Source organism: Heptranchias perlo, chromosome 28, assembly GCF_035084215.1.
Source record: "Heptranchias perlo isolate sHepPer1 chromosome 28, sHepPer1.hap1, whole genome shotgun sequence".
Classification (NCBI taxonomy): Eukaryota; Metazoa; Chordata; class Chondrichthyes; order Hexanchiformes; family Hexanchidae; genus Heptranchias; species Heptranchias perlo.
The window spans coordinates 5285131-5312000 of record NC_090352.1 but is presented as its reverse complement, the minus strand read 5'-3'; the positions used below and the strand labels follow the sequence as shown (position 1 = coordinate 5312000).

Here is a 26870-nt window from a genome sequence, read left to right as displayed (position 1 = left end):
ACACTTACCGAACTCTCAGCACACTGTGTTGTCCTCACACCGTTGTGCTGGTTCGGCCGATTCCGCCTGGATTGTGCTGATATAACGAGCGGAACCTCGACCCCAGTATTCTGTATCTGTGATACATGCAAGGACATGCAAGTCCAACTATTAATGTTTAAAGCTGTCTTTGAGATTGAAAGAGAAATTATTGGTTAAAATAGGGATCCATAACTTGGTTCACATACTTTAGTCTATGTAATAAAGGTCAGACCGATGTAGATTTTGTATTTGTGACTTCTGAATGTGATCATTTGCCCAACTGATATTCCAACTGGCAGCGTTGGCCTGGCCTCAATGAGACCAGCTGAGTCACTGAATAAAGCAGCTGTTTTGGCCACAGCCTGCTGACCCTCCCAGCCTCTGTGTGTGTGTTCTGTGCATATGTGTACTTTGTGTGTGTACTAAAAAATAATAAAAGAGCCGCTAAACACAATGGAGAATGTCCATGTGGAAGGTCAAGTGCCCAGTTTTGTAGTAGGAAAATAGGAGTGCCTTTTCCTCCATGACACAAGCGAACCATGACCTCTGTGCATATGTGACCAGCATAAATGCTGTCCCTGCGCTGGCCATTCGAGCTCATGTTACTTAAAATGTTCAACTTATTTCCCAGAACCCCATCCCGAGTTCTCCAGCTCCATTCCCATCCAACACCTGTGTGCAGTGACACAGGAGATACGCTAAAATTGATTACGTTTATGTAATCTTATTGGTGCTGAGAAGGACGGTTCCTCATAATGTCATGGAAGTAGAAAGGAGACCAATTTTCTGTTGTTTCACTGATAACCCATATTTAACCAATCCGGTTGTTTGAAATGGCTTTGCCATTCCAACCCTTGGCTTCCATAATATTGGCTGTGGTGAGACAAGAAGATAGTCTGAACCTTTGCATTAGAGTTACTTACACTATCATTCGTAGTACTGTCAAGGGGCTCTATTGATCCAGCATGCTGTTGTACCAATGAGCTGTGAGAGTGGTGGAATAGGGATTCATGGTCTAGATTCCCCATTCATCAATTTATAGTGTGACCTCCTCCAGCACTACAACCCTCCGCGATCTCTGTGCTCCTCCAAATCTGGCCTCATGCGCATCCCCGATTTTAATTGATCCACTATTGGCAGCCGTGCTTTCAGCTACCTAGGTCCTAAGCTCTGGAATTCCCTCCCTATACCTCTCCCCTCTCTACCTCTCTCTCCTCCTTTAAAATGCACCTTAAAACCTATTATTTGGTCAAGCTTTTGGTCAACTGTCTTAATATCTCCTTATGTGGCTTGGTGTCAAATTTTGTTTGATAACGCTCCTGTGAAGTGCCTTGGGACATTTTACTACATTAAAGGTGCTATTTAAATGCACGTTGTTGTTGTTGTGATGGGAATGCAATAAATTGAGGCTTAGGCACCTACCCACAAGATGGGAGAAAACCTAAGTACACCAAGTACACTAGGCTGATTTGATACATTTTCCAGGGTTGGTTGCAGAACACGGGCTCACATGCCTCAAGTGTTAGAAAAGGGATGACAAGTGGTATAGGACAACTTTAAAACAAAATTGAATCAGAAAAATTGGAAGGGTAATACCTTACTTTGAACCAGTTTGAAGTCAAATCCAGTCAATAAATTTCTGTTAATACCCTCAAAGGAAAGGGAAACGTTTAGTGATTAGGCAGAAATTTGTTGACTGGATTCGACTTCAAACTGGCTCCAAGTATGGTATTACCCTTCCAAATACCTCCTTATATCTAACCTCCCCATCCTCTCTAACGTCTTTGAATATGTCATAGCCAACTAGCTCATCTCTCCCACAATTTTCTGTTCACATCCCTTCAGTCTACTTCCACCCTAACTGGTACCCACAGTAATGAGATTGCAGTAGTGAAAGTCATCAATGACATCCTTTGTGACCGTGGTCATGGGTATTATTTTTCCTTGCTGTACTGTTAAAATTTTGAGTTGTGATACAAACCCCATATCCTATCTAATGCAAAACTACTTGCTTCCATATCCTTGTCATCAACAGCCTTCACCTATATCTTATTCTCAGCTGCATTAACTCCAATTCATCTAAAACTCCACAGTCCATACTCTGTCTGACACCAAGTCCCACTCTCCCATCACCCTTGTCTTCACTAGCCTTCATTAGTTCTCTGATGGCAACACATTGAATTCAAAATCCTCATCTTCATTTATAAATTCCATGCCCTCTGCCCTTACCTCAGCCTACCTTTGCATTCTCCTCCAAGCCCTACATCCCAACCCAAGCCCATTGGTCCTCTGGCAATGGTCTCCTGTTCATACCCTATTCCGCTCTACCATCAGTGGTAGCACCTTCAGATGTATCAGCCTTACTCTGTAATTTCAACTCCAAACAACTCCCCTTTGCCTTATCACCCCATTTTTAAAAGTCTGCTCAATACCTATTTTTTTCAACCATTCTTTAGGTAATTTCTCCCAATTCTTCTACTACTGTTTGACATTTATTTCACTGTGCAACCCACTGGGACATTAACAATGATAAAGGTGCTCTATGAATACAACTTACTGCATTTTAATAACTTGGAACCAGTTCAGCAATCTTGGTTTGGTTCATGAAGTCAACAAAAATATTAAATCCCAAACTACACACTAAGTAACAAGACTGGGCAAAAGTTTTATTGGTGCTGTTATCATGTAAATGTTGGCTTTGTTGAGTGCAATTAGGACAATAAATTAATGACTGTTCCCAAGACAGAAGGGAATTAAAATAGGCCTCTGCTCCGGTCAAATTGAACAACAAGATGAGGATTATTATTGAACATTTTCTAAAATTATGTTTTAATTGCCTGGTCCAAGTAAGAGATACTCAACAAAAGTAATTCAGCTGATAAAAGCAGGCTCTTTGGTGCAAGGACAATGGGACATGTTGTTTAGGAAATAAAAATCATAATTTCATAGTTCCTTATCCTCAGGCAGCCTGATTAGTCACCTCTGGAAAGACTTGGAAATGTTGATGTAGGGGGTGAGTTCGAGTACATTGTTAGAGTAAATACTAGGAATCATAAATACTTATTCCCAGGTATATTTTAAAACAGTTTCAATATCTAAATATTCACATTACTATGGTTTCTTCAGTGAGGCATATATGGCTTCCATTTCCAGCAAACAGGGAATCAGATACACTGGAGGTGATATTGGCTGAGGTGAGCCACTTGGAATATGTTTCCATTCTAATATTGGTGTCATTGTGTGTGATCAGCTTTCAGACTGATTGCGAGTTGTCTAATTTTGTTTTTGTTCCAGTCTCTGCTAAGTATACTACTTAATGGTTGTAACAACAGACCCAAGCACCCCCCCACAGGAAGCAGTTTCGTTTAGGCATATGCTAAACGTCTTGTGTATGGCGGCAAGTGTTTGGATTCTTTCTCGACTTCATACCCTAGATTATTTTGGTTCTTGTATGTCAACATCACTCTCCCGGATGAGTACATATAACTTCAAAATCTGGTAAGTTTTCTGTAACATGCCAAGGAAACGGCTGGTAATCTACGTAAGGTCTCACCTTACATCGAGCTACATCGAAACTACAGCACAGAAACAGGCCATTTGGCCCAACTCTGTGCCCAAGCCCTGGCAGCAGCTCTGAAGTGCTAGATTGTATAAATGCAGAGATTAAACAAGCGTGTAAGAAAGGCATAGTGGTCTTAATGGGGGACTTTAACCTTCACGTAGATTGGGAAAAGCAGACTAGCAACTGTCAGAAAGGTAGTGAATTTCTTGAGTGTGTCTGGGATAGTTTTCTGCAGCAGTATGTCCTAGAGGCAACAAGGAGGCAAGCCATACTAGATTTAGTAATGAGTAACGAACCAGATTTAGTTAACGGCTTAACTGTGCGTGAACATCTATCCAATAGTGATCATAACATGATCGAGTTCAATGTAGCGTTTGAAAGGGAAAAAAGTGAATCAGCTGCTAAGATTCTAGACTTGGGTGAGGCCGACTTCAATGGGATGAGACAGAGACTGTCCACAGTAAACTGGGCAAATCTGTTAATGGGTAAAACGACTGATGATCAGTGGGAAATGTTTAAAGAAACATTTAACGTGATACAGAATCAGTTTATACCCCTGAGGGGCAAGAACTCTACTTGCCAAAAAAAACAGCCATGGGCAACTAAAGAGGTAAGGGACAGTATAAGACATAAGGAAAGGGCATACAAAAAGGCAAAAAATGGCACAGATCCTGGCGAATGGGAAAGATACAAAGATCAACAAAGGATCACAAAACAGTAAGGGCTACAAAAAGAGAGTATGAAAAGAAACTCGCAAGGGATATCAAAACCAATACGAAGAACTTTTATAGTTATATTAGGAAAAAGAGGGTGGTCAGGAGCAGTGTTGGCCCCTTAAAAACTGAAAGTGGGGATCTTGTCATTGACAATGGGGAAATGGTGGACATGTTGAACAATTACTTTGCGTCAGTATTTACAGTAGAAAAAGATGATAGCATGCCGGAAATCCCAAGAAATCTTATATTGAATCGGGGACAGGGACTCGATAAAATTAACATAGGTAAAGCAACAGTAATGAAGAAAATAATAGCACCAAAGAGTGACAAATCCCCAGGACAGATGGTTTCCATCCCAGGGTTTTAAAGGAAGTAGGTGAGCACATTGCGGATGCCCTAAATATAATTTTTCAAAGTTCTCTAGATTCAGGAACTGTCCCTCTAGATTGGAAAATTGCACATGTCACTCCGCTTTTTAAGAAAGGAGAGAGAGGGAAACCGGGGAATTATATACCAGTTAGCCTAACATCAGTTGTGGGGAAAATGCTGGAGTCTATAATTAAGGATAGGGTGACTGAACACCTCGAGAATTTTCAGTTAATCAGAGAGAGCCAGCATGGATTTGTGAAAGGTAGGTCGTGCCTGACAAACCTGATTGAATTTTTTGAAGAGGTGACTAAAGCAGCGGATAGGGGAATGTCAATGGATGTTATTTATATGGACTTCCAGAAGGCATTTGATAGGGTCCCACATAAGAGACTGTTAGCTAAGATAGAAGCCCATGGAATCAAGGGAAAAGTACGGACTTGGTTAGGAAGTTGGCTGAGCGAAAGGCGACAGAGAGTAGGGATAATGGATAGGGACTCACATTGGCAGGATGTGACTAGGGGAGTCCCTCAGGGATCTGTCTTGGAGCCTCAATTATTCACAATATTTATTAACGACTTAGATGAAGGCATAGAAAGTCTCATATCTAAGTTTGCCGATGACACAAAGATTGGTGGCATTGTAAGCAGTGTAGATGAAAACATAAAATGACAAAGCGATATTGATAGATTAGGTGAATGGGCAAAACTGTGGCAAATGGAATTCAATGTAGACAAATGTGAGGTCATCCACTTTGGATCAAAAAAGGATAGAACAGGGCACTTTCTAAATGGTAAAAAGTTAAAAACAGTGGATGTCCATAGGGACTTAGGGGTTCAGGCACATAGATCATTGAAGTGTCATGAACAGGTGCAGAAAATAATCAAGAAGGCTAATGGAATGTTGGCCTTTATATCTAGAGGACTAGAGAACACGGGGGCAGAAGTTATGCTGCAGCTATACAAAATCCTGGTTAGACCGCACCTGGAGTACTGTGAGCAGTTCTGGGCACCGCACCTTCGGAAGGACATATTGGCCTTGGAGGGAGTGCAGCGTAGGTTTACTAGAATGATACCCGGACTTCAAGGGTTAAGTTACGAGGAGAGATTACACAAATTGGGGTTGTATTCTCTGGAGTTTCGAAGGTTAAGGGGTGATCTGATCGAAGTTTATAAGATATTAAGGGGAACAGATAGGGTGGATAGAGAGAAACTATTTCCGCTGGTTGGGGATTTTAGGAGTAGGGGGCACAGTCTAAAAATTAGAGCCAGACCTTTCAGGAGCGAGATTAGAAAACATTTCTACACACAAAGGGTGGTAGAAGTTTGGAACTCTCTTCCGCAAACGGCAATTGATACTAGCTCAATTGCTAAATTTAAATGTGAGATAGATAGCTTTTTGGCAACTAAAGGTATTAATGGATATGGGCCAAAGGCAGGTATATGGAGTTAGATCAGAGATCAGCCATGATCTTATCAAATGGCGGAGCAGGCATGAGGGGCTGAATGGCCTACTCCTGTTCCTATGTTCCTATGTAACTGGTCAATGTTGGCATTTATGCTACACACGCGCCTCCTCCCTCCCTACTTCATCTAATCCTATCAGCATTCCATTCTATTCCTTTCTCCTGCATGTGCTTATCTAGCTTCCCCTTAAATGTATCTATGCTATTTGCCTCAACTACTCCTTGTGGTAGTTCCACATTCTTACCATTCTTTGGGTAAAGAAGTTTCTCCTAAATTCCGTATTGGATTTATTAACGACTATTTTATATTTATGACCTCTAGCTTTGGACTCCGCCACATGTGGAAACATTTTCTCTACATCTACCCTATTAAATCATTTAATTACCTTAAAGACCTCTATCAGGTCACCCCTCAGCCTTCTCTTTTCTGGAGAAAAGAACCCTAGCCTGTTCAGCCTTTCCTGGTAAGGATATCCTCTCAGTTTTGGTATCATTCTTGTGAACCTTTTTGCACCCTCTCCAATGCCTCTATATCCTTCCAATAATATGGTGACCAGAACTGTGCACAGTACTACAAGTGTGGTCTAATCAAGGTTTTAACAAGTTCAACATAAACTTGTCTTGGTCTTTGAAAATGGTAGAGCATCACATGAGATCTCATTTTAAGTTTAAAATATTAAGCAAATTTATTTTACCAAATGTAGTATTGCCAAGTTTGCTGATGACAAAACTAAGAGTTGTGTAGAGGATGCAAAGTAGCTTCAAGGGGATATAGACAGACTAAGTGATGGGCAAGAACATGGCAGATGGAATATAATGTGGAAAAATGTGAAGTGATCCACTTTCGTAGGAAAAACAGAAATGCAGAGTATTTTTTTAAATGGTGAGAGATTGGGAAATGTTGATGTTCAAAAGGACCTGAGTGTCCTTGTACACGAGTCACTGAAAGCTTACATGCAGGTGCAGCAAGCAATTAGGAAGGCAAATGGTATGTTGGCCTTTACTACAAGAGGATTTGAGTACAGGAGTAAAGATGTCTTACTGCAATTATGTAGGGCTTTGGTGAGGCCGCACCTTGAGTATTATGTACAATTTTGGTCTCCTTACCTAAGAAAGGTAAGGAGACCAAAATACTTGCCATAGATGGAGTGCAACGAAGGTTCACCAAACTGATTTCTGGGATGGTGGGATTGTTGTATGAGGAGAGATTGAGTAGACTGGGCCTAGTATTCTCTAGAGTTTAGAAGAATGAGAGGTGATGTCATTGAAACATACAAAATTCTTACAGGGCTCAACAGGGTAGATGCAGGGAGGATGTTTCCCCTGGCTGTGGAGTCTAGAACCAGGGTCAGGATAAGGGGTAGGCCATTCTCGACTGAGGTGAGGAAAAATTACTTTACTCAGCGGGTGGTGAATCTTTGGAATTCTGTACCCCAGAGGGCTGTGGAGGCTCAGTCATTGAGTACATTCAAAACAGAGATCGATAAATTTGTAGATATTAAAGGCATCAAGGGATATGGGGATAGTGCAGGAAAATGGCATTGAGGTAGAAGATCATCCATGATCTTGTTCAGTGGCGGAGCAAGCTTGAGGGGCCAGATGGCCTACTCCTGCTCCTGTTTCTTATGTTCTTTACAAAAGATGAACAACCACCTAAGTGACAGTCATGTAATCATATATTATAGATCCAAATTTACAGTGGACATCTTTCCACCCAACTTGAGTGGGCAAAATGATAAAATGGTTCCAATTCTAAGAATTAAGCTAACTCTTTGTAAATTATTTAAAAATCATTTCCATGAATTTCTTATCAAATTGGGAGCCTAATAAATCTACAGGATTGCTTGGAAATTCAAACCACATAACCAGTACCAAATTTGGTAATTTATAGTAATTCATTGCTCTAAAGCTTTTGGGGGTTAAATTGGTTAATCCCCGAATCTGGGCGCGGGCATCATGGTGCGCGATTAGCCTGCGCCCGGTGGTCTCGACGCAGCCAGGACGTTAGATTGGTGCTGCAACTTCATTTACCTGATTGATGCGCAGCATGGAGCCCTAGCTCTGTTGGTCTCTCCATTTTCTCTATTCTCTCCACTTCTCACTAGCAGGGGGGACCCAAATCTCGGGTGAGTTGCTCGCACCTCTTAAAGGCAGCCTGCATCTCCTATTTGCAAAAAAATAAGATATGGGTCCACATGGAGTCTGAACGGAGATCAGACATTTCACACGTAAAACACAGATGCAGGTCCCATCCCTATGTTTACAAACTGTTGAGTTATGTTAAAACATTGAATAAAGGTTGCACACTACTAAATCGCACATCCTCCAATCTCCACTCCAGACCCCACCAATCTGCCTGTGAGAGTGCATGCACCTAGGTTCTCTGCTGATGCACTAGAGGCAAGAGGTGGACAGAAGGAGGGGCATCCTATGTCCGCAGGAGGGGCAAGATGCCGCCAGACATATGCTCAAGAGGCAATGGGTGGCAGCAGGGGACGCAATCAATGCCAGGTGCATGGCACCATGAACATGGATGCAGTGCAGGAAGAAGTTCAGTGCTTTGACACGAGTGGTCAAGATGAGTGAGGTCAACTGTCAAGTGGCATCTCCTACCAACTGCACCACTATCCACATCCACTGTTCCACGAACTACCCACCCCATCACCCACCTACTAACAAAATCTTTCAATCAGTACTTAACTCTTCCAATCAGATGCTTTCTCTCACCCTCACACATTACCACTGTTGCAAACCGCACACCCACAACTCACAGGTAATTTCACAAATTAGCAGCTATTCAACCAAGACAGGCACATCATCCAGACATCCTGCAGGACACTCACCGACACACTTCTCGCTTTCTTACAGGAGAAGGTGGCACATAACAGGAGGTAGCAAGTGGCAGTGTCATTTAGCCCCTCGAGCCTGTTCCGCCATTCAGTGAGATCATGGTTGATCTGTGACCTAACTCCATATACCTGCCTTAGCCCCATATCCCTTAATACCCTTGGTTCACAGAAACCTATCAATCTCAGATTTAAAATTCACAATTGAGCTGGCATCAACTGCAGTTTGCAGAAGAACGTTCCAAACTTCTACCACCCTTTGTGTGTAGAAGTGTTTCCTAACTTCAATCCTGCAAGTCCTGGCTCTAAATGTTAGGCTATGTCCCCTCGTCCTAGTAATCAAGTATAGAAGACCTCCAAAAAAAGGTACAAATGCATCAGCAGCCAAAAGCAATAATTCATCAACTAACCTGTAAATCCTGCATGGTCCCTTTAAATAGCGCTGGTGGGGGGGTCCTCCAGGCCGTCTAAGACATGTTCAGGTTTTCGTGGTTAAGACAATGCGTTGAGTGGAGCGTTAAGTGCCAAAATGGTGTCTATCACTTTAAATCAGCGTTGCACATTGATCTAACGCATATTCCCCCTACTTTGCATGCTGCCGGCGTTCGTTATATGCACATGCGCAAAAACCTTTACCAAGTTGGCGTCCAGTGCATGTAACGCTAGAAGCGTGCACGCGCAATCCGGACGCTGATTTCGAACTTTGGGAGGCCGCTTAGCGCCGAAATAACAGGCGCTAAATGGCCCAGTATCTAGCCCTGTATTTCTAAACTATGAGCAATGCCACGGGAGATCTGTTAGTATACATTACAAAATATTAAACATCAGACTTTTTGGAAGCCAATAAAGCATCTCATGTCTTCTTTAATTGTCTGATACAGCATGAATTTACCAATTTTTTCTCACTGTAGTGTAAATCCATATTCAATACAGCTTTTTAAAATTTATTATTACAGATGTACGAACCAAATATCATTATGATGAAAGTCACGTGATAACAGCCAAGAGAGCAAAAATGGTAACGTTTTTCGTTCCTATTTGAATTTGTATAAAGCATCTTATCACATCCTCAAGATATCTCAAATTGCTTTACAACCAATGGATTACTTCTGCAGTGTAGTTACTGTTGTTATGTGGGCAAACATGGCAGCTAATTGACTCACAGCAAGGTCTCTCAAACATAGAATTAATGGATCACAGTTAATCTGTATTGGTGGTGTTAATTGAGGGAGGGATTTTGGTCAGGACATTAGGAGAAATCCCTGTTTTTCTTCAACTAGTGCCATGAGGTCTCTTCCATCCACCTGAGCAGGCAGATGAGCCTTGGTTTAAGATCTCATGCAAAATGCAACACTCCCTCAGTACTGAATTGAAGTGCCAACCTAGATAATGTGCTCAAGGCCTGGAGTGTGGCTTGAACCCATGATCTTCTGACTCCATTCATTCGATGAAGAGTGCCACCAACTGAGCCTAGCTAAAATCTGGTGAAATCTAATACAAGAATGCAGAAACTTATGTGTGTCTTATTATCATCTAGGTCCACAATATATCATGCACAAATATAATTCATAGTTCGACAGTTTGACAAAAAAGGATGGGAATGCAATGTTGCATATGTGGCATAAATGGGTGAACCACAGCTCTGACTAGAGAACTACACAATGGCAAAGTTCTCAATAACTAAATGGAGAGAAAAGTAAGAAATGAATAATTTAAACAAATCCACTTTCTCATTTAAGGAAATTCAACCTTTCAGGATTGTCTTATTGCACCAAATATAATTAAAAATCTGCTTTGTAAGAAGCACTTTTGGCTAGCATGGCACCGCACCAGTCTTGCATGTCGATAGAGTGTAATGCACTAAGAAAATGTCACTCATAGATTCTGACAGTGAACATATAGATGATTCAACAAAATTGGTCCCCTTATTATTCCTGGCTACCAGTCTGAGGCAGCCAGCCATTAATATGCTTTATACCCTGACTGTGCTAATGGCCTTTTGCCTGAACTGAAATATTGGGACCTCAGAATGGCACAGTGTAATGTTAGTAATATTTTCCTGCTATTTCCATAATGCCTTCTATTTTATACATGTAATTTAGTCACTATTGCTGCTTTGCAGGATGTGGATGGAAATTATTTGATGCCACAGGATGTGGAGCTTGAGTGTGTAAAGTATTGTGTGGTATATGATGGGCACACAAAGTCATTCGATACAGAAGGTAAGTATACAATCAGCAGATTGTAGAGGTTTAGATCAACTAAAAATCTATAGTAATATTGGGGTAGAAAATCCAGCTTGTGCGGTGGGATAAAACGAGCGTATTGCTTTGGCCGGTTGTTATACACCATCCGATATTAAGTTCAATTGAAGTCAATAGAAGTGTATATCCGGCGGAGAGTATAACAGGTAGCCAAGGAAATACCGCCCATTTTGCTCTACTAACCAACACGAGTTTCTATCCTATTATGTTTATATACTTAAAAACAATACTGACTCCCCTGATGCCTCAGTGAGTTTATCCATTGAATAACTGAGCCTTAATATCCAAGAAAATCCCAGGTTTGATCCATGATCTGTGCTGATTTAGTTGGTCTTAGACAGGGTGGTGGTAGCGGTGCTATTGTTGTCCTTTGTGCCTCTGGGTTAGGGAGGGAGAAGCCAGCCAGGGTTCCTGCACCTGCTCGCCATCCGGGGGCTCCCGTAGGAATTGTGGGCATCATGTGAGTACAGAGTCATGCTTGGCTCTGATGCCACCTGTGGATGAATAGCTTTTTTTTTTATTCGTTCACGGGATGTGGGCGTCGCTGGCAAGGCCGGCATTTATTGCCCATCCCTAATTGCCCTCGAGAAGGTGGTGGTGAGCCGCCGCCTTGAACCGCTGCAGTCCGTGTGGTGACGGTTCTCCCACAGTGCTGTTAGGAAGGGAGTTCCAGGATTTTGACCCAGCGACAATGAAGGAACGGCGATATATTTCCAAGCTTGCAGATGCATATTATCCAGGCTGATACATGAATAAAGGCCACTTGGGCAAGGTACTGGATAGTAACCAGTACCCATGGAATCATTCCCCAGCAAGAAGTCAGGGTCTTCAGTGGGTGAGGATAGAAACCTTGCTAGAAAAGAGGAAAGAAATATTAATTCATATGACAAAAATGAACAATAGTGTAATCTGAGCACAGAATTGGAATTTGCTGCATTCTATTTTGTGGGACAGCCCCTGTTTTTACAGTGCACCTCCATCAATTAGGAGGCATGAAAGAAAATGATCACCTATGCTCCAACTTTTCCTACTCAAGAAATAGTAGCCCAGATCTTCTACTTTTGCGGAATTTGGACATATGTTCAGCATGGTGAGACGTACATCTGTCACACAGGTGCACCCGGCTGATCTTCCAGTTTCTGGGTTGTTTAAACATTTTTAGGCAGCTCCTGGGCCTCCACCAAGGACTCTGTCAGTGGCAGGGTGGAGATTTGCCTATTTCAGGCTCATCTGGTTCCCGAGTTTGATCTTTGCTGAACTTGCTGATCTCGGGTTGCCTGGGGCATCACTTGACTGCCCCTTTGACCTGGACTTGGGAGGGGAACAACCAGTGAAAGTTCTCCTTCCTATCCAACGATCCCTGCTGGAAAGTGTAGTTGTCTGGTCATCAGGTGGGACACGATTGGCATCATTTATGATGCCTCATGCAATTGAGTAATCTGGAAATATTGACACATGAAGAATGGTCATTTAGGTGAAGTACTCCATGACTCAGTGCCTTCAGGAAAAGGGGAGAAACAAACGTGCACGTATGCGTGGAAAGGGGAGGGTGAAGTGAGGTAGGATGTAGGTTTATGCACATAATCCACCACATGGTGAATTTCTAATTTCAACTGTGCTGTCAGGGGAAGAGGCTAAGGAGTGGCCAGTGACCTTCGAAGGGAAGGTGCTCATATTCTCCTGGTGGCTGACTAAAGAGAAACATCGGTGAAGGACAGAATGGGCGACCTGCCTGACATCTTAGTGTGGCTGGTGTGCAAACATTTTAAGGGAAGGAGGAAAAAACTGCGAAATAATGAAAAAAAAATAATTGTTAGTAAGACACATTATTCACTGTTTTGTAAACTTACTATTTTCAAAACACTAGTTCTGGGAATGTGTGACACTTGAATTCTGTGTTACCATCAAACAACTGGAATACATAGCCCATAAGTGCTTCAGTCTTGAGTCAGATGTGTGAGACTCAGAGATTCTGGAAATAGTGGGCCAGGGATATGAATTAAGCCTAATTTTTTTTAATTAAAGTTTCACGATAAATGTATTCTTTGGTTAAATGTTAGTATCACTAGTATTATGCTGTGTCATTTCTAGGTCCTGCTCTCCAATATGCAAGGCTTCTGGAAATTGTTAGCCGGCAACCCATTAGGATCCTGAATGGTGGGTTCGAATACTTCTCTGCCTGTTATCCATTCTTCAGGACACAGAAAATATTTTACATGCCGCAGGTAGGTTCAGTAATCTTGAGCCATCTGACTATGTTGGCATTGTGAGTCCGAGTTTCAAAAGTGCGTTAAACAAGTGCAACTCACACTTGTGCTTTGCATTGTTTGTGCAAATCTGTTATTAATGGCAGGATCTCCCTCGCAGGTAAGGAAAAACCGTTCACGTGCTCTTTTGCACTTCCTAACAGGCATCAGAAAACTGGAATTGATGGAGCTCTGAAAGCTGGGATACTGCCTGCACTTTCCCCGCTAATGCACAAAATAGTCATGTTGTTTGTCATTTAAAAAAAGTGAGGAATACACTCGCTGTGTGCTTCACATCTTTTTCTCAAATACTAAAAATGTATCACACTAATGAAACGTGTTGAAATTCTGGCTTTTTGATAGTTGTTTTGATATATTGTTAGCAATTAATCAATACTTTGTTTTATTCTGTGATTTAATTAATAGTTGTATTCTTATGTCGTCCTTGGCTCAGTGGTAGCATTCTCTTCTCTGAGTCAGAAGGTTGTGGGTTCAAGTTCCACTCCAGAGACTTGAGCACAGAATCCAGTGTAATCAGTGCAGTACTGAGGGAGTGCTGCCCTGCCAGAGGTGCCGTCTTTCAGATGCAATGTTTGACCAAAGCCCAGCCTGATGGCTCAGTGGACATTAAAAAGTTCCGTAGCATTTTCAAGTAAGAGGAGGGGAGTTCTTCCGGGTGTCCTGGCCAACATTTATCCCTCAACCAACACCACTAAAACAAATTATCTGGTAATTTATCTCATTCCCGTTCATGGGACCTTGCTGTGTGTAAATTGGCTGCTGCATTTGCCTACATTACAACAATGGATACACTTAAAAACGTACTTCATTGGCTGCGAAGTGTTTTGGGACTTTCTTTCTTTCTTTCATTCTTTCTTTCTATCTTACTTTCAGTTTTTCTTTCTGTTTTTTCTACAATGTTAATCCAACGGAAACAGATCATAATGGATATCCAGCGGTAATCATAGGCAGTCGTCTCATAAGTCGTCATAAACCAAGAGTACTGTCAGCTGACCCTCCCCTGCTTGGAGGCAGGGGAAGCAAATTTTTGCCAATATTAGTAATGTGCATATATGTTTCTTTGTTAGATTTTTTTTTGTTCTTTTCTCCGCAAGATCTGATCAGTGATGACTCCACAGGTGTGGCATTTTTTTATTTGCAGCATCTTTGTTGCAAGGAAGGGGGAGAAAAGTCAAGGAATCACGCCTAATTGGTGTGCTCTTGTGTACTTCCTAGCGCCCAAAGGAAGACCAGCATTGAAATTTTGAGAGCAGAGTTCCTGCTTTCACTTTCAGCTGCTGTTGGGCAGGATATTCTGTCTGTCGTTGCAGTGGGGTTTCACCCACAGTCAGTTTTATTTTTGCAATGTGAATTGGTTCAATCGGAGGTTGGATGATCGGGGAAAAAATACTTCAATTGGGGTTCTGATCAAAGTCCACCTTTTGGGTACCCCCACAGTAGGGAGGGGGTGGGGGGGCATTGTTGCTGTAATGCAGACAGAGGTACTGTTTTTGCGTCTTACTCGTCAAGCACCTCGTTTCTACTTAGTTGTATGCTTGATGACCCAGACATACCGTTCATTGGGTGGGGTGCAGGGATGCCTTCATCTTTGTTCACTTCAAAGTTTAAATTTGTTATATTTGCAACGCATAAACAGGAAGAACTGCCTTGTTCCAAAATGCAGCTGGAGGGAAGGGCTAGGCAGGGTAAATGGAAAATTCCTGAAGTTTCAGTTAGTCTAGTGAATAAATATCTGAAGGGTATTTACTGCTCTTGAAAAGTAGTTTGTTCCAGTGTTTATTAACATATAACGATTCAGTTCATGTTAAGAAGAAACTGTGTCTCTTCCATATGAAGTAAAATGATGTACAGTCGTCCCCTATCCCTCCCTCCCCAAAATGGTGACATTACCTTTAATCTGATGAGCCTGCCACTACACCATACTCTGTGCTTTCTGGCAGTGTATAGTGGCTGAATTGTTGGATGAGTGGAAGAAGTGCTTCTCAGCAGAGCACTCCCAACTTGGAGAGAGGAAAATCTGCTGAAACTAGCCCTGCCCTGCAGAAATGTTCTCCTTGTGACAATGGGGAACAGCATTGAAAGCATGATAGCGCAACACTTTGTGGCCAATGTAAACTCTTCCTCCCAGATGAAAGGAGACATGAATTCTATAAACAATTTAATTTAAGCAGATTTTGAATTTATTGGGTTCACATATAATTGGGTTCTATTGCAATTGAAACATGAAGATTTCTAAATCCTTCTGTATTATATGTTGCCTGTAGGAGCTGGATGCCTTTGAGCCCTATCCAGTTGAGATTTTCCCAGCCAAACTTTACATGGGTGACTTCAAACAAGCCTGTAACAAGCAAGTTCAGAAAGATCTGAAAATCAAGGCTTACCTCAATCTCTGTAATGAGAAAGAGATATTGTGAGTAATTGGAAAGATACAATTTGCAATCTTTTGAAATGTTGCCCAAATTCTCAGACGGGTACATAGAAGATTTAGATTCTCGGGGATGTGGAATGAATGAGGTGTGTGCATTTCACTAGAGTACGCTGATGAATCTTCATAAAGAAAACTCTGAGGGAGTGGGCAATGCAGTGGATTAGACATTAACTTTTAACCTCTCCAATCCAGTCCAGATTGATGGGGTGAATGTTTTCCTATTTGCTCCTGTAAGGGTCCTACATATCAATAAGGTTCAGTGTTGGCATGAGCATAATTGGCACTAAATTGGCCATCTCGCTCAGAGGGACCACAGGATAGAACATAAGAAATAGGAGCAGGAGTAGGCCATACGGCCCCTCGAGCCTGCTCCGCCATTCAATAATATCATGGCTGATCTTCTACCTCAACTCCACTTTCCCGCCCTATCCCCATATCCCTTGATTCCCTTAGTGTCCAAATATCCATCGATCTCAATCTTGAATATACTCATGATGTGGAGATGCCGGTGATGGACTGGGGTTGACAATTGTAAACAATTTTACAACACCAAGTTATAGTCCAGCAATTTTATTTTAAATTCACAAGCTTTCGGAGATTTTCTCCTTCCTCAGGAAGGAGAATTTTCTCCTTCCTCAGAAACATTTGCCTGAGGAAGGAGAAAATCTCCGAAAGCTTGTGAATTTAAAATAAAATTGCTGGACTATAACTTGGTGTTGTAAAATTGTTTACAATTGAATATACTCAATGAGTGAGCATCCACAGCCCTCTGGGGTAGAGAATTCCAAAGATTCACAACCCTCTGAGTGAAGAAATTTCTCCTCACCTCGGTCCTAAATGGCCGCCCCCTTACCTTGAGACTATGACCCCTAGTTCTAGACTCCAGCCAGGGGAAACAGCCTCTCAGCAGCTACCCTGTCAAGCCCTCTAAGAATTTTATACGTTTCAATGAGATCACCTCTCATTCTTCTAAACTCTAGAGAATATGGGCCCATTCTACTCAATCCCTCCTCATTGAACAACCCTCCCATTCCAGGAATCAATCTAGTGAACATTCGATGCACCCGCTGTAAGGCAAGTATATCCTTCCTTAGGTAAGGAGACCAAAACTGTATACAGTACTCCAGGTGTGGTCTCACCAGAGCCCTATATAATTGCAGCGAGACCTCCTTATTCTTATACTCCAGCCCCCTTGCAATAAAGGCTAACACACCATTTTCTTTCCTAATTGCTTGCTGTACCTGTATATTAACTGTAGTTGGCATGGGAAATGAAAGAAGGTCAAAATACATCTGAGGTTGGGACACAGTAGAGAGTTTTGATATTTTATTCTGCCTGTAACTGTGTAGTACATGTTCTTGAGTGCTCAATGCTGATATTGGATACCCGAAATGCAAGAATGTGTTCCGTTCCACAGAACCAACATCACTCATCTTGATGACCACTAAACTCACAAAAAATTTTTTTTTAAAAACCTTGAGCTGGGCAGCCCCTGTGGCCCACTTTGTATATGCACAGTCTATGGGGACATGGAACTATACAGGCCAGGGAGATTGCAGATTCAGTACCTGCTCTCCTTGATTTAGCTGATCATAGCTGCAATGCCAGTAAAGGTGCTACAATTTGCCTCAGAGTCCTTGGACAAAGGAAGAGAAAAATTAGCGAGGATTCCTGCTCCTGATTCCTATCTGGTAAGTGGGTGAAATTGCATGTATCAATATGTATATGTGGTTCTTTGGTGAGGACTGAATTAGCCTTAACTGTGATGCCCTCCCCAGCTGACACTCACCCAGAAGAATGGTAATATAGGAGAGATACAAGTGTTTGATTGGCTGGCACTGTCAAACCATACACCAACCAGCAACTTGCGGGGAGAGGATTTTTTTTTTAAAAAGGGAAACTGTGAGCATGAGTGTCGATTTATCCATACATCTAGAGAAACTTGGACAGGTACATCTACCATTTCTGGAATCATAGGCCTCGATATTAACCCCCCCTCCCCCACCCACGAGTGGGAGAGCGTTACAAATATTAAAACTGGGAACGCATCCCCAAACCGCCAGGTACCTTGCCATTTTTATGGCGGCAGGTTTCTATGGCTCGGGAAACCTGACTGTAAATGGGAGGCGGGAACTGCCGGCTAAAGAAGATAAGTGACTTTCACAGCACTCCTTGTGGGCCAGGAGGAGCAGTAGTGCCCTTCCTGGCCCCTCAAGGAAGCCTTTGGCCTCCCCTCTGCCGATCATGGCCTCTCTCTCTCCCCCCGCTGCGATTGCAGACCTCTTCCCCCCCCCCCACCCAAGCCCCGATCTCTCCCTCCCTCCAGCGATGGCCTCTCTCTTCCCCGCCCCCCCCCCACAAGCCCCGATATCTCCCTTCCTTCCTCCTGCGATAGCCTCTCTCTTCCCACCACCCCCCCCAAGTCTCGCTCCCTCCCTCCTTATTGCTGGGGACCATTCCCAAGGGTCTGAAAAAAGGCCCAACCATCAAGAAGTAAAAGCATATCATTCCTGCCCTTAGTGCCTTGCAGATATCTGAACAGATGACTGTCAATACACCTGTGTTAACAGTAATCTACTGTAGTGAGTGTAGATACCTTTCCAATCTATTTTCTTGCTTTCACGAAGCATATTTTGCACAAGTGCTCAAAGATCCCCGGCTATGGCCTCTTGCCGCTGGTTTTCCCACGCGGCAGCCGGCCAGCCTGTCAGTTTGGCCGGCTGCCGGATGGGAAACGGAAGAAAAAAGTTAAAAATGATGTCCTGCCAATTGGACTCGATGGGCCGAATGGTCTCCTTCTGTGCTGTAACCTTTCTATGATTCTTTCTTTCTATCTCCGTGTTCCCGGCCTTGCGGAGCTTTCCCTGTGCTACCACGCTCCCCTGCACCCTCTCCGTAAATACTGGGGCCATAGTATCATAGAATGATACAGCACAGAAGGAGGCCATTCGGCCCATCGTGCCTGTGCTGGCTCTTTGAAATTGCTACCCAATTAGTACCACATCCCTGCTTTTTCCCCATAGGAAAGTTTTCTGTTTCAAGTATGTATGCAATTCCCTTTTCCTAAAATTGTCCATATATACTACTGTCAATTCACAACATAGTTTTAATGAAACTACAAGTTAAGAAACAATAGCTGCACTCTGTTTGTCCTTTTAGCTTCACAGAAGAGAACAACCCTTTGATATTACACATTCCTTCTTCAGAAGACACTAATCTCTTCTCCCTTTTTCCAACGGTCTGTGACTTTCTTGGTGAGTTTAATGTCTAACCCCACAAATATTACATTTCCTTTGCAGCGCGGCAAGTATACAAGAACATAAGAAAAACATAAGAAATAGGAGCAGGAGTAGGCCATATGGCCCCTATAGCCTGCTCCGCCATTCAGTCAGATCATGGCTGATGTTTGACCTCAACTCCACTTTCCTGCCCAATCCCCATATCCCTTGATTCCCCTAGAGTCCAAAAATCTATCTATCTCAGCCTTGAATATACTCAACGACTCAGAATCCACAACCCTCTGGGGTAGAGAATTCCAAAGATTCACAACTCTCTGTGTGAAGAAATTCCTCCTCATCTCAGTCTTAAATGACCGACCCCTTATCCTGAGACTATGCCCCCTGGTTCTAGACTCTCCAGCCAGGGGTAACAACCTCTCAGCATCTACCCTGTCAAGCCCCCTCAGAATCTTATATGTTTTAATTAGATCACCTCTCATTCTTCTAAACTCCAGAGAGTATAGGCCCATTCTACTCAACTTCTCCTCATAGGACAACTCTCTCATCCCAGGAATTAATCGAGTGAACCTTTGTTGCATTGCATCTAAGGCAAGTATATCCTTCCCTAGATGAGGAGACCAAAACTGTACGCAGTACTCCAGGTGGTCTCACCAAAGCCCTGTACAATTGTAGTAAGACTTCCTTACTGTAGTACTCCAACCCCCTTGCAATAAATGCCAACATGCCATTTGCATTTGCATTCATAATTGCTTGCTGTATCTGCTGTGTTCCTTGAACGAGGACACCCATGTCTCTCAACACCAACATTTACTAGTTTCTGACCATTTAAAAAATATTCTGTTTTTCTATTCTTCCTACGAAAGTGAATAACCTCACATTTCCGCACATTATACTCCATCTGCCACCTTCTTGCCCTCTCACTTAACCTGTCAATATCCCTTTGCGGACTCTTCGGGCTCGATTTTAATAAGGCACGGAATGGCGGCGGGGGGGGGGGGTTAGGTCAATGGGTGCCGACAAACGCGAATAGTAAAAACATACCGTTCCCCTTGCGATTGCAACTTAATTGGTGGCCATTAATCTTGTTTCCAGGTTTGCCCTCCGACAGCTGCGAAGTGGGCGGACTGCACACCCGCATGACAGACTGTCAGCTGCAGTGTCTAGATTTAAAGGACCATTGCTCCAATGGATTTTGCTGGAACAAGGAGCAAGCAAACACTGCTCCAGCAGCACAGGGGCAAGGCTGCTCCAAGATTCAGCGATGCCTCACTTGAGGTGCTGCAGGCCGGGATGAGGAGGAAAAACATAAGAACATAAGAAATAGGAGCAGGAGTAGGCCATACGGCCCCTCTACCCTGCTCCGCCATTCAATAAGATCATGGCTGATCTTTGACCTCAACTCCGCTTTCCTGCCCTATCCCCATATCCCTTGATTCCCCTAGAGTCCAAAAACCTATCCATCTCAACCTTGAATATATTCAATGACTGAGCATCCACAGCCTTCTGGGGTAGAGCATTCCAAAAATTCACAACACTCTGCGTGAAGAAATTCCTCAGCTCAGTCTTGAATGGCCGACCCCGTATCCTGCAATTATGTCTCCTAGTTCTAGACTCTCTAGCCAGGGGATACAATCTCTCAGCATCTGATTCCAGGGATGAGGGACTTTAGTTATGTGGATAAACTGGAGAAGCTGGGGTTGTTCTCGTGTGCACAGAGACAGTTGCGAGCAGATTTGATAGAGGTATTTAAAATCATGAAAAATCTAGACAGAATAGATAGAGAGAAACCGTTCCCATTGGCGGAAGGGTCAAGGACCAGAGGACGTAGATTGGCAAAAGAACCAAAAGTGACATGAGGAAAAACCTTTTTACGCAGCGAGTGGTTAGGATCTGGAATGCACTGCCTAAGTGGGTGGTGGAGGCAGATTCAATCATGGCCTTCAAAAGAGAACTGGATAAGTACTTGAAAGGAAAACATTTTCAGGGCTATGGGGAAAGGGCGAGGAAGCTGGACTGCTCTTGCAAAGAGCCGGCGTGGACTTGATGGGCCGATTGGCCTTCTTCCATGCTGTAACCTTTCAATGGTTCTATGATCTACACTGTCAAATCCCCTCATAATCTTATATGTTTCAATGAGACCAGCTTTCATTCTTCTAAACTCCAGAGAGTAATCTACTACTGTCACTTAGTTAACCATTTTGGAACTTGCCATTTGTTTTGTTTTTTTGATTACAAATAAATAGAGTTTCTGTCAGGTACCAGAATTACATTAAGTACATTCCTTTCTTACACACAGATAAGCACTTGGACAAAGGTGCGTTGCTAGTATTCTCCACTCTGGGTATAAGTCGCTGCTGTACTATGGTGATGGCCTATCTCATCCATTCTCAGAAACTTTCACTAAAGGTAAATGAGAGAATCTTATAAAAGTGACTGATGTGTTAGAATCAAGTCAGCTATCCTGAACTCGGAGAGCAATATCGCAGCACCACTCTTAAACTGTCTGAACTATTGTTTGTTTTATTATCATCCTGATGTCAGCGAGAAAAGCATTAACAGCTGATTATCTGGACTAAAAGAAAATAGAAATAAAATGAAAATCAGTAATGATATCACACTGTCAGCTACAGACCAAATCCCCAGTACTTTTTCCTCTCGCTGATACCATATAAACCCCCATTTGTGGCCTGCAGCTAATATGGCTTGATTAGTACAACATAAGAAAGCATGGAATGGAAAAGCCTAATCCTTCCTCATACTATGCAATCTATCTTATTGTGTGTTCTCCTGAGGAAAAGTTATTCTATAACAACTCCTGATTTCCCCAGCATAAATTTCTTTGCCTATGTGTCTGTGCTCTGTGTGGAGGGAAAGGTTTCTTCTCCCTATTATTACTTGAGATTGAAAAGCTTCCTTGGATGCTGCCATTTCCATTTTTTTTACATTTATATTTTCAAATGGGAGCCAAATCCTGTTAAGTTGCTGTTTCCGTTCCGAAGGGACAGGCTATGGCCTTCATTGCACGCAGCAGGCCAAAGATCAGCCATGATCTGATTGAATGGCAGAGCAGGTTCGAGAGGCCATATGGCCTACTCCTGCTCCTATTTCTTATGTTCCTAATGATTTTTTTTTCAAAAAATATACTTTATTCATAAAATTTGCAGCAGTACATACAATACAGTTGTCATATCACATTCCAAATGTACACAATATAGATTTTGCAATTTGCAGGTTACATCAAGTACAGTTCAATGAAACACATTGGACATAATTACAGTTCATGACACTCTGGGGTGCCTCATTGCATCACAATCAATACAGGTGATTCATTACAGATACATTACAGATTTATTACGGGTACATTACATCAATTTGAATTTTACATTCTGCCCGAGGGGGTTTTTCCCTGATTGCAGCCCCTCGGTATACAATGGCGGGAAGGCTCTAAACGGTTGCCTTTCCCCACAGAGCCTTTGCGGCGGCTGCACCCTCAGTGCGTCCCTCAGCACGTAGTCCTGGACCTTGGAATGTGCCAGTCTGCAACACTCGGTCGAGGACAGCTCCTTGCACTGGAAGACCAGCAAGTTTCGGGCAGACCAAAGGGCGTCTTTCACCGAGTTGATGGTCTTCCAGCAGCAGTTGATGTCCGACTCAGTGTGCGTCCCCGGGAACAGCCCATAGAGCACAGAATCCTGTGTTACGGAACTGCTCGGGACGAACCTGGACAGATACCACTGCATCTCTCTCCAGACCTTCTTTGCAAAGGCACATTCCAGAAGGAGATGGCTGACGGTCTCGTCTCCACCGCAGCCTCCTCGGGGACAGCGCGCGGTGGCGCTGAGAGTCCGGGAGTGCATGAAGGATCTGACGGGAAGGGCCCTTCTCACCACCAGCCAAGTTAGGTCTTGGTGCTTGTTTGAAAGCCCTGGCAATGAGGCGTTCTGCCAAATGACATTGACAGTCTGCTCGGGGAACCAACCGACAGGATCCACCATCTCCTTTTCCCTCAGGGTCTCGAGGACATTACGTGCGGACCACTTGCTGATCGCCTTGTGGTCAAAGGTGTTTTTCTGCACAAACTTTTCCACGAAGGACAGGTGGGGCGGAACGGTCCAACTGGACGGAGCGTTCCGTGGCAGCGTGGCCAGGCCCATCCTTCTCAACACCGGGGACAGGTAGAACCTCAGCACGTAGTGACACTTTGTGTTTGCGTACCGAGGGTCTACGCACAGCTTGATGCAGCCGCACACAAAGGTGGCCATCAGGATGAGGGCCACGTTGGGCACGCCTTTCCCCCCTTTCTCTGGAGATTTGTACATCGTGACCCTGCGGACACGGTCCATTTTTGATCTCCAGACAAAGCGGAAGATGGCTCGGGTGACTGTCGCGGCGCACAAGCGAGGTATGGGCCAGACCTGCGCCACGTACAGCAACACCGAGAGCACCTCACACCTGATGACCAGGTTCTTGCCCACGATCGAGAGGGATCGTCGATCCCACAGTCCCAGTTTCTGCTTAACCTTGGAAATACGCTCCTCCCAGTTTTTGGTGCACGCCCCGGCCTCCCTAATGATGGGATTTGGAGGAATCCTGACACTAGGGGCTTGAATCTAGAAAACCTTGATAGCAAATTTCTACCCCTTTGTTCAGCTCAACCACAACTTACTTGCAGTGGTAAATTGCAAATGTATCTACTTTATCTCTAGTTGAACACTCACATATGAGCCAATGGTAACCATAAGGGCTCTGATCAGGTCCAACGTTGACAGAGGTGGTTGAGACCAGTACAGCAAATCATGGAATTTACACTAGGAAAGATCTTAGGGCTCCAAAGATTCGGTCCAATAAGAGGGAATAGCTGATCTTTGGCCTGCTGAGGGCAACGGAGGCTGTCGCCCATCCCTTCGGAATGGAAACAGCAACTTCACAGGATTTGGTTCCCATTTGAAGGTATAAATGTAAAAAAAAATGGAAATGGCAGCATCCAAGGAAGCTTTTCAAACTCAAGCAATGGTAGGAGAAGAAACCTTTCCCTCCACACGGAGTGGTGAACATGGAGCACAGACTCACAGGCGAAGAAATTTAAGCTGGGGGAATCAGGAGTTGTTATAGAATAACTTTTTCTCAGGAGAACACACAATAATCTGGCAGACAGATGCCTAAAGAAGGATTAAAATTTAAAGAAAAATTGCCAACTAATAATAGGCAGAGGGAAAGGGACGGTGGCAAACAGGAGCACGTGAGACAGGCCCACTCGTCTTCCCCCCTCCTGTTACAATAAGGAGTATTGAGCCCTTCACAGGTTTCTTAATAGCTTCACGAGATGAACAAAGTACTTTTTTTAATAAAAACAGAAAATGCTGGAGATACTCAGCAAGTCAGGCAGCATCTGTGGAGAATGAAACAGTTAACGTTTCAGGTCAAGGACCTTTCGTCAGACTCAAACAGAAAAGTAATTTTTTTGTTGTTGCTATCTTTTGAATGCTCACGTTTGCAAATGCATTAAAAGTACCTCGTTGTTCCTTTCCCTTAGGATTCCTGGGCACATGTACAGAAGTGTAAAGCAACCATTCGGCCACATCGTGATTTTGTACAAGAGCTTTCTAAATGGGAGGAAACTGTCCTAAAGAAAAAGATCACGGATGTCTCTGATCCTTATTACTGAAATGGTATTTTGCTGCTGTTAAAACAGACATTCGTCCACCGTAAAATTAGATTTGGAAACATTTCTGTTTGTTAAAAAAAAAGTCAATGATTTAATTGTATGAAAGGTACCTAAAATGTTATCTAATTTATTCTGTCAATCTGATTTAAATTGTTTGCATTATAATTTCTAATTGTAATTGTAATGTTGAGAGTAACAACAAATTAATGCATCTTGGATTATAAACATGCTTATTGGGTTTATAAAAAGTAATATATATAAAGCTTTCATAGGAATACAGTTTTCAATACAGTTTTAAAGAGTGCTTGACTAGTCAATTTGGTGTATCTCATTCACTGTCAGCAGAACATGTAAAATCGGGCTGAGCAAGTGCTCAGTAGTGGGGAAAATGTTAGGAGTTAATCACTATGTAGGATTTGGTTTGAACTCTCCTGAATCAACATTTTTCACAAATAAATTTTAAGCTATTAACTAGAGGGAATAAGGAATGTAACATACCTGTTGGTATGGATATGGAGTGAGTTAGTTGGGTGAGGAGGAGCTGCAAAAATCCAGAAAGATACAAAAACTATCTACTTGAAAGACTGAAAGTGATCATAAAAATCTCACAGTAGAAGCAGTGATAGCATTTCTTCACACAAAGAGCAATTAATAGCTAGAATGGTCTTGCAGGTATGCAAAGAATTTTGGAATCTAAAGGGCAGCTGGATGCTATAATTGGGAATCATGGGATAGAATTTCTGCGGCGTTCTCCTGATCTCCTGCCATAACTTTGGCGGAAACTTGAGAGAAATGGTCCTTTACGCCATTTCTCTGGGCATTACCCTTATAGGTTTCTTTGCAAGGATGAGTTAGACGAATAGAATGGCCTCCCTCATCTACACCAACTGCTGTGACGTGAAGTGCACCTCATGCCAGCAAGTGCACGGAGCCCACCCTCCCCCATTATACCTGTGTCAGATTGACTCAGTTGGTAGCACTCTTACCCTCAACCTCAAAAGGTTACAGGTTTGACTCCCATCCCTTGATGTGAGTGTATAATCTAAGCAGACACTCCAGTGCTGCATTGTTCGCGCTGCTGTCCTTTGGATTAGACATTAAACCAATGTCCTGTCTGATGTTTCATGGTATGTTAATTATCCTATATCACATTTTGAAGAAGAGCAGGGAGTTCCCCCAGAAACATTTGGCCTCAATTATTTAATGAAGGGTCTTAGAATCATTCAATTATAGCTTTAATGGCTTAATTTATTTATAAACAAAGCATGCTACTATAATATCTATTAAAAGGAATTGCATTACAATATAAAACAATATGGGGAAAGGGCAGGGAAATGGAATTGGAGTAGATAGCTCCAGTTGAAGATCTAGCACTGGTACACCCATGATGAGCTGAATGGCATCCTCCTATGCTGTAATTTCTATGATTCTATGATCATGTGTGTTTGAGACCATGAATAAATTCAAAGAGAACATTGTACTTTGAGTACAGGTTCATAAAAGACCAAATCCTGAAACTTGCAGCAAAAGACCAGAGACTGAGTTCAGAATATTAAAACAATTTACACCTAGTAATCTCATTTTCCTAAAATGAGAATGTCACTGTTTTAAAAATAAATTAACTGTTGGATTTTTATTGCTTAAAAAGGTGAACTGTTTGATTTTTCTCCCCATTAAAAATTTTAATGAACTTTTGAGGAGAAAGTCCTCAGTTCTGAATAAAATTAAAATCGCTCCTGAATTGGAGATTTTCTTTTAAATTCCATATCTGTTCTCCATTTAATGCATTTCATTTGAAAGGCTGATGTTCCATTGAAACTTTAAGGAAACCATCTGAAGAAAGATCTTTCATTTATATAGCGTCTTTCACGACCTCAGGATATCTCAAAACACTTTACAACCACTTTTACTTTTTGAAGTGTAGTCACTGTTGTAATGTAGCAGCCAGTTTGCACACAGCAAGGTACCACAAACAGCAATCAGATTAATGTTCAAATAATCTGTTTTAGTGATGTTGTTTGAGGGATAAAT

At 42.7% G+C, this 26870-nt stretch overlaps 1 protein-coding gene across 1 annotated transcript in view; it reads left to right on the top strand.

Moving 5' to 3' along the window:
• styxl1 (serine/threonine/tyrosine interacting-like 1) overlaps positions 1-25043 on the top strand; it is a 59769-nt gene extending 34726 nt beyond the window's left edge. Inside the window, exons 2-8 of the mRNA XM_068007970.1 lie at positions 9933-9994; positions 11099-11198; positions 13332-13465; positions 15772-15917; positions 19095-19189; positions 21471-21580; positions 24708-25043. Coding sequence (XP_067864071.1) covers positions 9933-9994; positions 11099-11198; positions 13332-13465; positions 15772-15917; positions 19095-19189; positions 21471-21580; positions 24708-24839 — 779 coding nt within the window. The 3' untranslated portion in view covers positions 24840-25043. The remainder of the gene's footprint in view (positions 1-9932; positions 9995-11098; positions 11199-13331; positions 13466-15771; positions 15918-19094; positions 19190-21470; positions 21581-24707) is intronic.
• Positions 25044-26870: the final 1827 nt, after the last annotated feature.